General features: G+C 37.4%; 1 protein-coding gene across 10 annotated transcripts in view; it reads right to left on the bottom strand.

Moving 5' to 3' along the window:
- Positions 1 to 15,399, bottom strand: part of WDR47 (WD repeat domain 47) — a 70,311-nt gene that overhangs the window by 24,082 nt on the left and 30,830 nt on the right. For 7 of the 10 annotated variants that reach the window (XM_019837549.3, XM_019837547.3, XM_019837546.3 and 4 more), the window contains 2 exons: positions 11,900 to 12,026; positions 3,575 to 3,753 (listed from right to left, as the gene is read on the bottom strand). In XM_019837549.3, the coding sequence (XP_019693108.1) occupies positions 3,575 to 3,753; positions 11,900 to 12,026 (306 nt within the window). The remainder of the gene's footprint in view (positions 1 to 3,574; positions 3,754 to 11,899; positions 12,027 to 15,399) is intronic. The other 3 variants (XM_019837550.3, XM_019837548.3, XM_019837545.3) reach the window with 1 other exon arrangement.

The following is a 15,399-nucleotide window of genomic DNA, read 5'->3' on the forward strand; positions in this document are numbered from 1 at the left end:
CAACTGAGCCGCCCAGGTGCCCCACATTCTTAACATATAGATTATTAGAAGTTTGAGAAGGCAAATACATGCACATGTAATATATATATATGAAATATATAAATGGTAATAGATAAATGGTAATTTTTTTGTACTAAAACATTAGCTTAAGACATAACCAAGATACCAAAAGAAGATCCAAGTTTTCCTAAAGTATGCCACTGTAGAAGGATATAGGCCTAAAAGCACCTTTTACCATAACAGCAAGAAAAAAAAATCTGTTTCTTCTACAGTATTAACTGGTTTAATTTTCCACTTAAAACTTAATTTCCCAAAGTAGTCAACAAAAATATCACCACTACCAAAATTTCTCACCAACAAAACAAATCATTTTCATTTCATCTCTGTAGTTATATCACATCAAGTAGGAAATGTATGATTAGAGCAGGCCATGATGGAACAGTCAAGTGGCATCCTATTATTCACATATTCAATCTACACAGACTTTCTGACAGGCTCTGATCTAGGTACTAGAGGGATAAAAGAGAAAGCAAAGCAAGTGAGCCTCAAGGTCTTTCCCTCATCACAAGTCTCCCTACATCAGGATAGACTGACTTCTTTTGTTGGACTCAGGGCTCCAAAGAGCACAAAGAGGAAGCTGACAAGCTCTCTTAAGACTGAGACCCAGGGGCGCCTGGGTGGCGCAGTTGGTTAAGCGTCCGACTTCAGCCAGGTCACGATCTCGCGGTCCGTGAGTTCGAGCCCCGCGTCAGGCTCTGGGCTGATGGCTCGGAGCCTGGAGCCTGTTTCCGATTCTGTGTCTCCCTCTCTCTCTGCCCCTCCCCCGTTCATGCTCTGTCTCTCTCTGTCCCAAAAATAAATAAACGTCGAAAAAAAAAATTAAAAAAAAAAAAAAAAAAAAGACTGTGGCCCAGCATCACTTTTTACAGCTTAGATTCAATATGAGAGAGGAGTCACAAGGGGTATGAATTCCAAGAGGTGCTGTGGTTTATTGTATTTTGAAAGTTTTCCTACATTAAACACTGGCGCGTGCGTGCGTGCGTGCGTGTGTGTGTGTGTGTGTGTGTGTATGTTTAGGGCTTAGAAAAGACTTTTTTTTTAATTTTCTTTTTTTAACGTTTATTTATTTTTGAGACAGAGAGAGACAGAGCATGAACAGGGGAGGGGCAGAGAGAGGGGGAGACACAGAATCGGAAGCAGGCTCCAGGCTCTGAACCATCAGCCCAGAGCCCGACGCGGGGCTCGAACTCACGGACTGTGAGATCGTGACCTGAGCTGAAGTCGGAGGCTTAACCGACTGAGCCACCCAGGCGCCCCAGAAAAGACTTTTAAAAAGTAACTCAATATTATTAAAGGAACTGCCAGCCATTATTTTTTATGTTAAAAATTTTAACTAGGCAGCATTTTCCAAATTGTGTTCTATGAAACACTAATCCTGTGAAATGCTCCTCATAAAAAATGAGTCTGAGGTCAAGTAAATTTGGGAAGTGCTAAGTATAAAGAGTAAAATGCTAACATCATTTTGACTCTCTAAAGTGGTGAGGATGGGGATGTGGCAGAATATGCCTCTAAGTGCCAAATCAGCAGTGCCGATTATTAGTATTAGAAGAAACAAAATATCAAGAAGTATAAAGTAGTGACACAGTATGGTTAATAAAAATTCTATCATGCTTTAGTTTATTTTCTTCAATAAGATCTATTATGTAACATGACTCACTTCTTTCCCTCTGTCTATGCCTCTTGGAAAAAAGATGCAAAATTTAAATCTGGAAACTATGCTCTATTGCTAGAATGACTTGAAGAAATACAACATTAACATTTTAGGGAAAGGATATTTTATTTTATAGATTCTATCTCTATTCAATTTGTCCATGGTATTAGGTATTTTAAAGTTCTGGTACAGCGGGGCACCTGAGTGGCTCAGTTGGTTAAGCATCTGACTTCAGCTCAGGTCATGATCTTACCGCTTATAAGCTTGAGTCCCACATTGGGGCTCTGTGCTGACAGCTCAAAGCCTGGAGCCTGCTTTGGATTCTGCGTCTCCCTTTCTTTCTGCCCCTCCCCTGCTTATGCTCTGTCTCTCTCTCAAAAGTAAATAAACATTTAAAAATTTTTCAAAAAGTAAATAAAGTCCTGGTACGGCCTCAGATATATGAAAAAAAGGATTGAATAAAATATTAAAGGGTTAGAAAACAATAGATAAGAGAGGGCCAGGAGAACAACAGAATTTATACGAAACTAATTTTCAAAAGCTAAATAACAAGAAAGAACTTGAATTCTATTTATAATGGCCTTTAAAGGAAGGATAAACCATCCTGAATAGTTTTTTCCTGAGGAAGTACATCCTTTACCACTGTTAGGATCACAGAACCTTGACATTTTATCTTCTGATTTAATGCCAGCTATCTGTTTTCACTGCAAAATAAAATGGTCAGAGAATCCAATTGCAACCATGACCTTTATGGATATGAAGAAGACATCCAAGAACCAGAAATGGCAGTTCATCAAATTAGGATAATTCTAATAAACCACGGACTTATCAGAGGAGATAAGAAAATGATCCTCAAATGCAATGTTCAAAAGCCTACTTAGACTCTAGACTACCACTAAACATTCCTGAAGGTTTGAAGACAGAATCAATTTCAGGCTCACTGACTTGCCCAACCCTCAGAATTTCAAGCAGATTACTTCCAATATTATTGAACCAAATAAAGAACTGATAGTCACCACTGAATTGCCTAATCATAATGACAATAATAACCAACATTTATGGTACACTTCTTATATGCACCAGGATTTATTCTAAGTAATTTTTTATATATTAACTCATTTAATCTTCCAACAAGCTTTGCTCAGAGACATATATTCTAGTTTACTGATTTTTAAAAAGACACATTACTATCTACCTGTCCATATACATACAAACACACACACACACACACACACACACACACACACACACACACACACACAGAAACACACACACACCTCCTATAATTAAAAGCAATGTAAGGTCATATTACCTTGGCAGAAATTATAAGAAAGAATAACTTTAATATATTGAATTCAATAATAATTTTAATATACTGAATTCAAAAGAACCTGGAAGTTCAAGCACCCAAAATAACAATAAAAACAACAGTGAACACTTAACACAGTGCTTGCTATATGCCAGATACTGTTCTAAGTACTTTGCATAGATTAACTCATTTCATCTTCATGGCTGTTCTGTGCAGCAGATGAGGAAACAAGCAAAACGAAGCTAAGTAACTAGGACCCCTAGGACCTGAACTACCCTGGGACAGAGCTGGATCCACCTAGCCATTTGCTTCCAGCTGTCAGCTGAACCACCACACTTCTGCTCTTGTTGCTTCGATGTGAAAAAAGATTTAAAGGAAAGAAGAACAAAATTAGATGGACCCTCAGAATGCTGTGACAAGAAGATATTCTGTAACTCTGTATTACTTCAAACACTTTAAAATTACAAACTATACATGGAAAGCAGCAGTCATTGCCTGCTTGTAATCTCTTTGAAATAATTCCTTACATTTTAAAAAATGACTGAAAGACATACCTATTAAGAAATTGTTCCGTAAGATTCTGCTGCTGATCGGGACCATCCTCCTGATTCACACCTCCTTCGAGCAGCATTTGTTGGTATATCTGCCGCTGTTGCTCCTTCTGTTCTAAATGCTGTTGATAGCGTAATCTTTGCCTATAATATTCTTGAAATTGTTCTGTTGAATCTCGAAGCTTAAAAATATTAGAAAATATATTTTAACAGACTATGATTAAATATATGTCCCTACTCAACAGTAACTTCTATAAACGCTGGATGAAATGTGCAAGTAGCTATATTTAACAATTAGAAAATACTTAATATATTGCTCTTTGAAAAATAACATAGTATCCATGAGTTTTTATAATCAAGTAGATCAATTAATTTACTTTATTCTATAGCAAAAGACTGACCAAAATGAATGGTTACCCTGGATCTTTGACTAATGCAAAAGAAAAATATATTATAGTTGTCACAAGGGGGTTAGATCTGTATTGCTTGAAAAAAATACTAAGAGAAGACATTAGGATTTAATAAACACAGTATTAGCCTTGTCCAACACACTTAATTTAAGCAGGTAAATGGCTTAATAGGTTACTCTAGAGAGAAACTTTAAAAATTTCCCTCAAAAACAGTACCTTAATTCAGGTTTCAAACGACCTTTCACAAGAAAGTAGAATAAATGAATGGTAAACTTAATCCCAACATTCCTGCTTCATTCTTCCAAAGAACTGTATAGCATTCAAATTTACAGGACTTGGGGGGCGCCTGGGTGGCGCAGTCGGTTAAGCGTCTGACTTCAGCCAGGTCACGATCTCGCGGTCCATGAGTTCGAGCCCCGCGTCGGGCTCTGAGCTGATGGCTCAGAGCCTGGAGCCTGTTTCCGATTCTGTGTCTCCCTCTCTCTCTGCCCCTCCCCCGTTCATGCTCTGTCTCTCTCTGTCCCCAAAATAAATAAATGTTGAAAAAAAAAAATTAAAAAAAAAAATTTACAGGACTTGGATATTCAGTAAATTCCAATATTGGCAAAGAAAGACTTCTCTGCCAAGGTGGAGTCTGGTCATATTACAAAGATCATGTGAACCAGGGTTACCCTGGAACTAATCAATTATCTTTGAAATTGGCCAACAGTGACAATAAGCTTAGCCAAGAGTCTTATACAACTAACTTAAGCTAAAACTGTCTCCCTTTTCCAGGAAATAGTAACAATCCTCTTCCATTTCATAACTTAATAGCAATAACTCTGAGAAAAAATTGTGTTCTTTTAAATTTTTTATTGTTGGTAAAATAGAAAACTTGTCATCTTAACCATTTTCATGTGTACAATTCAGTGGCATTAACTATACTCACAACATTGTGCAATTATTACCACTATTTCCAAAATTCTTCATCACCCTAAAGAGAAACTCTGTAACCATGAGGCAGTAACTTCTCATTTCTCTCCCTCCCCCAAGCTCCTGGTAACCTCTATTCTATTTTCTCTATGATTTTGTCAATTTTAGATATTTGATATAAGTGGAATCATATAATATTTGTCCTTTTATATCTGACATTTCACTTAGCATGATATTTTCAAAGTTCATCCATGTTGTAGCATATGTCAGAATTTCATTCCTTTGTGTGGCTGAATAATATTCCATTGAATGGATATACCACTTTTGTTTATCCATTAATCTGTGAGTGGACACTTGGGTTGTATCTACCTTTTGGCTACTGTGAATAATGCCTCTATGAACATGGATGTACAGATACCTGTTTGAGTCCTTGCTTTCAATGTTTTTGAGTGGAATTACTGGGTCATACGGTAATTCTAAATTTAGCTATATTTAAGCTATATTTTATTTATATATTTATATTCTATATTTAATTCTATATTTAAGGTACCACCAATCCATAGTGACTGCACCATTATACATTCAAATCAACAACGTATGAGGGTTCAAATTTCTCCACTCCCCACCAACACTTATTTTCCACTGCTTTGAGTTCAGCCATCCTAGTAGTTGTGAATCTATATTTCATTGGGGTTTTGATTCGCATTTCCCTAATGACGAGTGGTATTCAGCATCTTTTCATGTGCTTATTGGCCATTTGAATATATTCTTTGGAGAAATGTTTGTTCGACTTTTTTTTTTTTAAGTAGGCTTCACACCCAGCATGGAGCCCAATGAGGGGCTTGAACTCATAACCCTGAGATCAAGACCTAAACTGAGATCAAGAGTCGGATGCTGAACCAACTGAGCAACCCAGATGCCCCTCAACTCCTTTTTCATAAGTTGAATTGTCTTTTTGTTGTTGAGTTGTAGTTCTTCATATATGCTAGATATTAAACCCTTATTAGATATATAATTTGCAAATATTTTTCCCACTCTGCTGGCTGTCTTTTCACTTTTCTGATAATGTCCTTTGATGCGCAAAAGCTTTTAATTTTGATGAAGCTCAATTTATCAATTTCTACGTTTGTTGCTCAAGCTTTTAGTATCATATCTAAGAATACATTACAAAATCCAAGATCACAAAGATCTGCCCTTATGTTTTCTTCTAAGAGTTTTATACTTTTAGCTCTTATAATTAAGTTGTTGATCTGTTCATTTTTGTACATTATGTGAGGTGGAGATCCAACTTCATTCTTTTCCATGTACAAATCCAGCTGATCCATCATCATCAGTTAAAGAGACTATTCTTTCCCGTTGAATGGACCTGACATCCTTGACAAAAGTCAATTAGCCACAGATATATGGGATTACTTCTAGTCTCTCAATGTAGTCCATTGGTCTATATTTCTGTCCTTATGCAAGTACCAAACAGTTTTGATTACTGTAGCTTTTGTAGCTACCGTAGCTTTGTGGCTTTGCAATCATGAACTGTGTGTGAATCCTCCAACTTTGTTCTTTTTAAAGATTGTTTTGGCTATTCAGGACACATTACAACTCCATATGAACTTGAATACTGGCTTTTCACTGCTGCAAAAAAGGTTGCAGAATTTTTTTAAAGGAATTACATGAAATCTGTAGATCATATTGGAGAGTACTGACAACAATATTAAGTTTCCCTATGTGTGAACACAGGATATCTATTTATTTAGATCTTTTAAAATTCCTTTCAGCAATGTTTTATAGATTTTAGCATACAAGTTTTTCACCTCCTTGGTTTAATTTATTCCCAGGTATTTTATCCTTTTATATGCTATTGTAAATGGAACTGCTTTCTTAATTTCCTGTTCAGATTGTTCAGTGTTGGTAGTATAGAACCACAACTAACTCTTATTGTTGCTCTTTGCTAAACTCGTTTGTAAGCTCTAGTAGCTTTCTTATGAATTATTTGGGATTTTCTATAAACAGGATCATGTCATCTGTAAATAGAGATAGTTTTACTTCTTTCTTTCCAATCTGGGTCGGCTTTTGATTCTTTTCCTTGTCTAATCTCTCTAGCTACAACTTCCAGGAAATGCTGAATAGCAGCGGTAAAAATAGGCATCCTTGTCTTTGTTCCTGATCTTAGGGGAAAGCTTTTAGTTTTTCCCCAATGAGTAAGAGGTTAGCTTGGGTTTTTCATAAATGAACTTTACCATGCCAAGGAAATTCCATTTTATTGTTAGTTTTCTGAGAGCTTTTATCATGAAAGAGTGTCTGATTTTGTCAAATGCCTTTTCTGCATCAATTGACATGGTCAGATGTTTTTTTGTCCATTATCCTACTAATGTGACATACTACATTGATTTATTTAATGTTGAATTAACCTTGCACTCTGGGATAAATTCACTTGGTCAGGGTACATAATCCTTTGAATATACTGATGAATTTAGTTTGCTAGTATTTTGTTAGGGTTTTAGTTTCTATTCATGAAAGAAATTGGTCTGTAGTTTTCTTTCTTTCTTTTTGTTAAAGTTTATTTAGTGTGAGGGGCACCTGGGTGGCTTAGTTGGTTAAGTGTCCGATGTCAGCTCAGGTCATGATCTCACGGTTTGTGGGTTCAAGCCCTGCGTGAGGCTCTGGGCTAATAGCTCAGAGCCTGGAGCCTGCTTTGGATTCTGTGTCTCCCTCTCTCTCTGCTCCTCCCTGGCTTCTGCATTCTCTCTCTCAAAAATAATACACATAAAAGTTTATTTTGAGAGAGAGACAGTGTGTGAGTGGGAGAGGAGACAGAAGGAGAGAGAGAATCCCAAGCAGGCCATCAGCACAGAGCCTGACACAAGGCTCCAATCCATGAACCATGAGATCATGATCTGAGCTGAAATCAAAGAGTCAGACCTTAACCGACTGAGCCACCCAGGCTTTAATTTTCTTTTCTTGTAATGTCTTCATCTGGCCTTGGTATTAGGTAATGCTAGCCTCACAGAATGAGTTAGGAAGTATTCCTTCTTCTTAAATACTTTTAGAAGATTTTGAGAAGGACTGATGTTAACCCTACCTTAAATGTTTGGTAGAATTCATCCATAAAGCCACCTGATTCTGGATTTTTCTTTGTTGGAAGGTTTTTGATTACTGATTCAATCTCTACTCATTGTAAGTTTGTTGAGATTTTCTATTTCCTCTTGAGTCAGCTTAGGTAATTTGTGATTTCTAGGAATTTGTCCATTTCAACTAGGTTATCTAACTTGCTGGCTTACAGTGGTCATAGTATTCTCTTACAATCCATTTTGTTGTTGTAAGGTTGACAGGAAAGTCCCCAGTTTTATTTCCGATTTTACTTGTGTCTTTTCTCTCTCTTTTTTTTTTTTTTTTTTTTTTTTTTGGTTAGTCTAGCTAAGGGCTTGTCAATTTTGTTAATCTTTTCAAAGAATCAACTTTTGATTTTATTGATTCTCTATTGTTTTCCTTTTCTCTATTTTATTTATCTCCCCTCTAATCTTTATTACTTCCTTCTGCTAAAATTTGTTTTTCTTTTTTCTAGTTCCTCAAGGCATAAAGTTAGGTTATTACTTTGAGGACTTTATTCTTCTTCTTTTAAATTTTTATTTACTTATGGGGCACCTGGGTGGCTCAGTCAGTTAAGTTGGCTCAGTCTGACTTCAGCTCAGGTCATGATCTCACAGTCCATGAGTTTGAGCTCACATTGGGCTCTATGTTGACAGCTCAGAGCCTGGAGCCTGCTTTGGATTCTGTGTCTCCCTTTCTCTCTGCCCCTTCCTCACTTGTACTCTCTCTCTCAAAAATAAACAAACATTAAAACATTAAAAAAAAAAAAGTTTTATTTATTTTGAGAGGGGAGGGGCAGAGAGAGAGGAAAGAGAGAATCCCAAGCAGGCTCCATGCTGTCTACACAGAGCCCAAATCAGGGCCCAATCTCATAGACTGTGAGATCATGACTTGAGCCAAGATCAAGAGTTGGATGCTTAACCAACTGACCCATCCAGGCACCCCTTTTCGTTTTTAATGTAAGCATTTACAGGCATAAATTTCCCCTGAGCACTGCTTTTGCTGTATCTCATCAATTTGGAATGTTGTATGCTTTGGTATGTTGTATTTATTTTTATTAGTTTCTAGGTATTTTCTAATTTCCCTTGTGATTTCCTCTTTGACCCACTGGTTATTTAAGAGTGTGTTAATTTCTACACATTTGTGAATTTTCCAATTTTCCCTCTGTTATTAATTTCTAGCTTCATCCCATTACGGTCAGAGAAGGCACTTCATGTGATTTCAATTTTTTAAAATTTATTGAGATTTGTTTTGGGTCCTAATATATAGTCTATCCTGAAAAATGTGTATTCTGCTATTGCTGAAGTGTTCTTTTTTTTGTTAGTATCACTTTATTTACATATTTGTATTCAGATATTGTTAATATTCACATATTCACAAAACAAGTTACAAACACTTGGAATACAATCACTGACCTGAGGGCCTAAGAAAACAACTTTCTCTAAAAAGACTGATACAGGCACCTTTGGGTAAAAAAAAAAAAAAAAAGGTGCAGTGGGGCACCTGTGTGGCTCAGTTGGTTGAGTGACCAACTTCAGCTCAGGTCATGATCTCGCAGCTTGTGGGTTCAAGCCCTGCATCAGGCTCTGTGCTGAAAGCTTGGAGCCTGGAGCCTGCTTTGGATTCTCTGTCTCCCTCTCTCTCTGTCCCTAACCTACTCACATTCTGTCTCTGTCTCAAAAATAAACAAACATTAAAAAAAAATTTTTTTGGGGGGCGCCTGGGTGGCTCAGTCGGTTGAGCGGCCGACTTCGGCTCAGGTCACGATCTCACGGTTCGTCAGTTCGAGCCCCGCGTCGGGCTTTGGGCTGATGGCTCAGAGCCTGGAGCCTGCTTCCGATCCTGTGTCTCCCTCTCTCTCTGCCCCTCCCCCATTCATGCTCTGTCTCTCTCTGTCTCAAAAATAAATAAACATTAAAAAAAATTTTTTTAAATAAATAAATAAAATTTTTTTTAAAAAGGTGCATCCTCCAAAGCAACAAAATTGTTGGAGTATTCTACAGATGTCTGTTAGGTCTAGTTGGTTTATAGTGTTGTTCAAGTACTTTGTATCCTTACGGATCTTCTGTTTAGATGTTTTATCCATTATAGTAGGTAGGGTATTGAAGTCTCCAACTATCATTTCTCCCTTCAACTCTGCCAATGTTTGCTTCATAGATTTTGGGGTTCTACTGTTTGGTGCATATTCATACATATTTTTAAATATATTAAAAAAACTTTTTTTTAACTTTTATGTTTATTTTTGAGAGAGAGAGAAACAGAATGCAAGTGGGGGAGGGACAGAGAGAGAGGAAGACATAGAATCCAAAGCAGACTTCAGGCTCTGAGCTGTCAGCACAGAGCCTGATGTGGGGCTGGAACCCATGAACCATGAGATCACAACCTGAGCCAAAGTCGGACACTTAACTGACTGAGCCACCCAGGCGCCCCTTAAATTTTTTTTTTTTTTAATCTTTACTTATTTTTGAGAGAGAGAGTGTGTGTGAGAGGGAGAGGGACAGAGAGAGGGAGACACAGAATCTGAAGCAGGTTCCAAGCTCTGAGCTATCAGCACAGGGCCCAACACAGGGCTTAAACTCACAAACCATGAGATCATGACCTGAGCTGAAGTTGGATGCTTAACTGACTGTGCCACCCAGGCGCCCCTATATTTTTAAGTTTATTTATTTTGAAAGAGAGAGCATAATCAGAAAAGGGGCAGAGAAAGAAAGAGAGAGAGAGAGAGAGAGAGAGAGAGAGAGAGAGAGAGAGAGAGAATGAATCCCAAGCAGGCTCTGCACTGTGAGCACAGACCCCAACACAGGGCCCAAACCCACCAACTGTAAGATCATGACCTGAGCCAAAATCAAGAGTTAGACACTTAACCACTGAGGCACACAGGTGCCCCTTATATGTATTTTTAACAATAATTTTTCTGCTTCATTCTTAATATTTGGTTGAAAACAAAAAAAATTATTGAACGTTTTAAAACTACCTCTTCATTTCTTCTAAGTGGCATAATATATAAGATAAAATTTATAATCTCCTTCATAATACAAATTCCTTTCTAAAACACCACAGAAAAATAATTTAGAACTCTAAAGACTTGGATAAAAATGGCGCCTGGGTGGCTCAGTAGGTTAAGCATCCGACTTCAGCTCGGGTCATCATCTCACAGTTCATGAGTTCGAGCCCCACGTTGGGCTCTGTGCTGATAGCTCGGAGCCTAGAGCATGCTTCGGATTCTGTGTCTCCCTCTCTCTCTGCCCCTCCCCTGCTCAAACTCTGTCTCTCTCGTTCAAAAATAAATAAACGTTAAAAAAGAAAGACTTGGATAAAAGTATTTTCTATTACAAATGTCATTTCTGAGGTGCCTGGGTGGTTCAGTCAGTTAAGCATCCGACTTTGGCTCAGGTCATGATTTCACAGTTCATGAGTTTGAGTCCCATGTCAGGCTCTGTGCTGACAGCTCAGAGGTCTGTGCTGACAGCCCAAAGCCTGGAGGCTGCTTCGGATTCTGTGTCTCCCTCTCTCTCTGCTCCTCCCCTGCTCACTCTATGTCTCTCCTTCTCTCAAAAATAAAAAATACAAAATTTTTTTAAAATGTCATTTCTTGTTCATTACATCTAATTAGTAAAATATAGAGCATATCAAGCTACCCACATTTAATGTGAGTTCAATTACTTGAGTCTTGAGATATGTAAGATTAATGTAAACTGTGGTATTTTAGATTGTTAATAAATTCACCTGTTAAAAATTCTCCAAAATACATGACAACTAAAGATACCATATATCCTTAAGGGAGAAAATGACTTAGTAAGTCTAGATATTCTCTCACCTACTCTCAAATATTAAAAAATTCCATTTACATTTACTCAAGCAAACACTATTATTTCTTACAAAGAGAACAACTCTAAAAGACACTAGATGTATTAAATAATACCTCATTTTTTTCTTGCTTAGCTGGTCCTGGATTCTGTGCTCCATTTGCAGGTTCTTTTTCTGAAACTGAACTCTGGCCCAGGACTTCACTGCTTATAGGCCGCTGTGCCTCAACAGGTGTATCACTTCTTCCAGAAAAGTGCAAAAAACAAAAAGGAAGAGGTGGGAGTGAAGGAAAAGATATTTCAGAGAAATTTTAATTAAAATAATGACTATTTAGTCTAAATGTTTACCAAATGTTCAAAAATAGATTTTTTAATTTTCCTTTCTTAAGTGTATATATAAGTTTTTTTTTTTAATAGAATATGCCTATAATGGAAGAGCACTGGATTATTAATCCAGGAGGGTAGGGGGTCCAGTCTAAAACAAGATTTGTGGTCTTTGGAAAATCACTTACACTCTCTGTGGCTCAGCTTCATCTATAAACTGAACTGAATAATAAGCTGGATGACCTAATGCCTAAATTCTCTTTATGAATCTTAATCTGTGATTCTGTTACCCAAACATTCATTTTTCCCCTCCAATATGTTTCAACAAAAATTTAAGAACTATTTATTAAAAGGCTTTCTTTGGTTTATTTGCACTTAACATAAAAGCTAAACATACATGTTTCCAATATTTTTAATGTATACTAGTTAGTGAGCTTAACATCTCTGTCAGGTGGTTCCTAATATTCTTCTGAACACTAGCAATTTCTACTTTTCGTAGTTATTCTGTTCAAAATTTTTAATAACTAACATCATCCAAAGATGATGAATACCTCAGACACTTACACAGATAACCTGTTGGCACAAGGCACCATGGGAACACATACAAAAGTAAAATGACCTCTGCCTTGAAGGAATTTGATTATGAGAGGGCCTCATAATGGCCTCTCCAGGCAGAGTATGTAATACATAACAAATTACAGTTGTAGAGGTCAGGAAGCAGAGCTAAATAGTCATCTTCATAAAGGCACCATTGGTCAGAAGCTTTCTAACTGATAAGTACCTCAACATACATATATACACATGCACCCAGAAGAGGAAGGAGAAAGACTTGGAGAAGTTTTCAGGACCAATCTCTGCTGTAACCTGCTAATGCCCATAAGAAGCCCAATTTTATGCCCACAAGATAGATTTAATAAGAGTTATTAACTATATATAAAATAAAATGACCTTCATAATGTAACATTTAATTTTGCAATCTATACATTTCCATATGTATTGTCTCATTTAACTTGCACAGTAACTTGTGAAATAGGTTGTAACTCTCATTTCACAGATGACGAATAAAGTGATTTTCCTAAAATTGCATAGCCAGTAAATAAAGGATTTCGATCTAGATTGTCAGGTTCCAAATCCAATGCTGATTCGTTCCTGAGATGTTTTTGGGTTGGTTTTTTTTTTGTTTGTTTGTTTTTTGTTTGTTTGTTTGCCATTTAATTTTGAGACCATTACACTGAATAGCCAAAGCTTATATTTTTTTCAACGGATTTTTCTTCCTTTTTTGTTTGGAGTTTGTTTATATTTGAGTGAAAAACTATCTTTACAAAACCCACACTCTCTTATAAACCCTTCTTTTGTGTTTTATCTTCTTGTTCACCATAGTAATTCCATCACTGTATCCCCGGAATGCAGCATGACGCTAGCACAGAGTAGACACTCAAAATACTTTAAAAACAAATACTGACTTCAAACGTATATCACCACAAATAAGAGGTTTCTTCAAGTGGCATCTTCAAGATAATTGTGTAATAATCTTACCAATATTTTTAAATTACACCTAAAATATTTTTAAGTTTATTTGTTTTGAGACAGAGAGAGGCAGAGGGGGAGAGAGAGAGGCAGACAGGGAGAAAGAAGCAGAAGGGGAGAGAGAAAGAGGCAGTGGGGGAGAGAGAAAGAGAGAGAGAATGAATATCCCAAGCAGGCTTCACACTATATAATAAGCACAGAGCCGGATGCAGGGCTCAAACTCACAAATCGTGAGATCATGACCTGACCCAAAATCAAGAGCTGGGCACTTAACTAACTGAGCCACCCAGGTACCCCACACCTAAGATAATTTTAAAAACAAGGTTAACTTTTTCCAAAGTAAATTTTTATACTTTATCCACAGCACAGTAGCTTACCTATAGCATGCTATTAGCAGCCCTTTTGACATATTGTCTTTACCAGGAGTATGACACTCAGAGGGGAGAAATCTGTATTTACTAAGCACCATGCACATGCTTGCCACTCTGCTAGGAACTTTATCTCACTTTGCAAGTCAACACCCTATTTTATACAGATGATCACTTAGGCTCAGAGAGACTAAGTATTAACGGTCCCAAGGTCACACAACTAGTAAATGGCAAAGCTCTTGCTCAAGTCCAAGTCTGACTCCAAAGACCATTCGTTATTCCACACTGTTTTGCCTCTTAAGTCTTCCAATTTCACAGGCATGACAGATATTTTCTTGGTTATGCTACTGCTCAGCTAGTAACACATGTATTACTCACATTTTAATATGTCACATTTTACCTCTCTACTTATTCTATAATGGTCTAGTAGCTTATACTCCACTTCTTTCTGTCTTTAGTCATTCCTCAATTTCTACTACTCCTTTACATAGGCAACAGCACATGTAGAGTCAGAATTGGCTAGATTTTTGTGTCTCTTTTCTTTGGAAAGACCGTCCCTTTGTGGGAACGCGAAATGGTACAGCCACTCTGGGAAACAGTATGGAGGTTCCTCAAAAAACTAAAAATAGAGGGGCGCCTGGGTGGCGCAGTCGGTTAAGCGTCCGACTTCAGCCAGGTCACAATCTCGCGGTCCGTGAGTTCGAGCCCCGCATCGGGCTCTGGGCTGATGGCTCAGAGCCTGGAGCCTGTTTCCAATTCTGTGTCCCCTCTCTCTCTGCCCCTCCCCCGTTCATGCTCTGTCTCTCTCTGTCCTAAAAATAAATAAACGTTGAAAAAAAAAAATTAAAAAAAAAAAAAAAACAACTAAAAATAGAGCTGCCCTACGAGCCAGCAATTGCACTACTAGGTATTTATCCAAGGGATACAGTTGTGCTGTTTCGAAGGGACACATGCACCCCCATGTTGATAGCACCACTATCAACAATAGCCAAAGTATGGAAAGAGCACAAATGTCCATCGATGGATGAATGGATAAAGAAGATGTGGTGTATATATATATATATATATATATATATATATACACACACACACACACACACACACACACACACACACACACACACAATGGAGTATTACTTGGCAATCAAATAGAATGAAATCTTGCCATTTGCAACTACGTGGATGGAACTAGAGGGTATTATGCTAAGTGAAATTAGTCAGAGAAAGACAAGTATCATATGACTTTACTCATATGAGGACTTTAAGAGACAAAACAAATGAACGTAAGGGAAGGGAAACAAAAATAATATAAAAACAGGGAGGGGGACAAAGCATAAGAGACTCATAAATATGGAGAACAACAGAGGGTTACTGGAGGGGATGTGGGAAGGGGGATG

The sequence above is a fragment of the Felis catus genome, chromosome C1 (genome assembly GCF_018350175.1).
Source record: "Felis catus isolate Fca126 chromosome C1, F.catus_Fca126_mat1.0, whole genome shotgun sequence".
Classification (NCBI taxonomy): Eukaryota; Metazoa; Chordata; class Mammalia; order Carnivora; family Felidae; genus Felis; species Felis catus.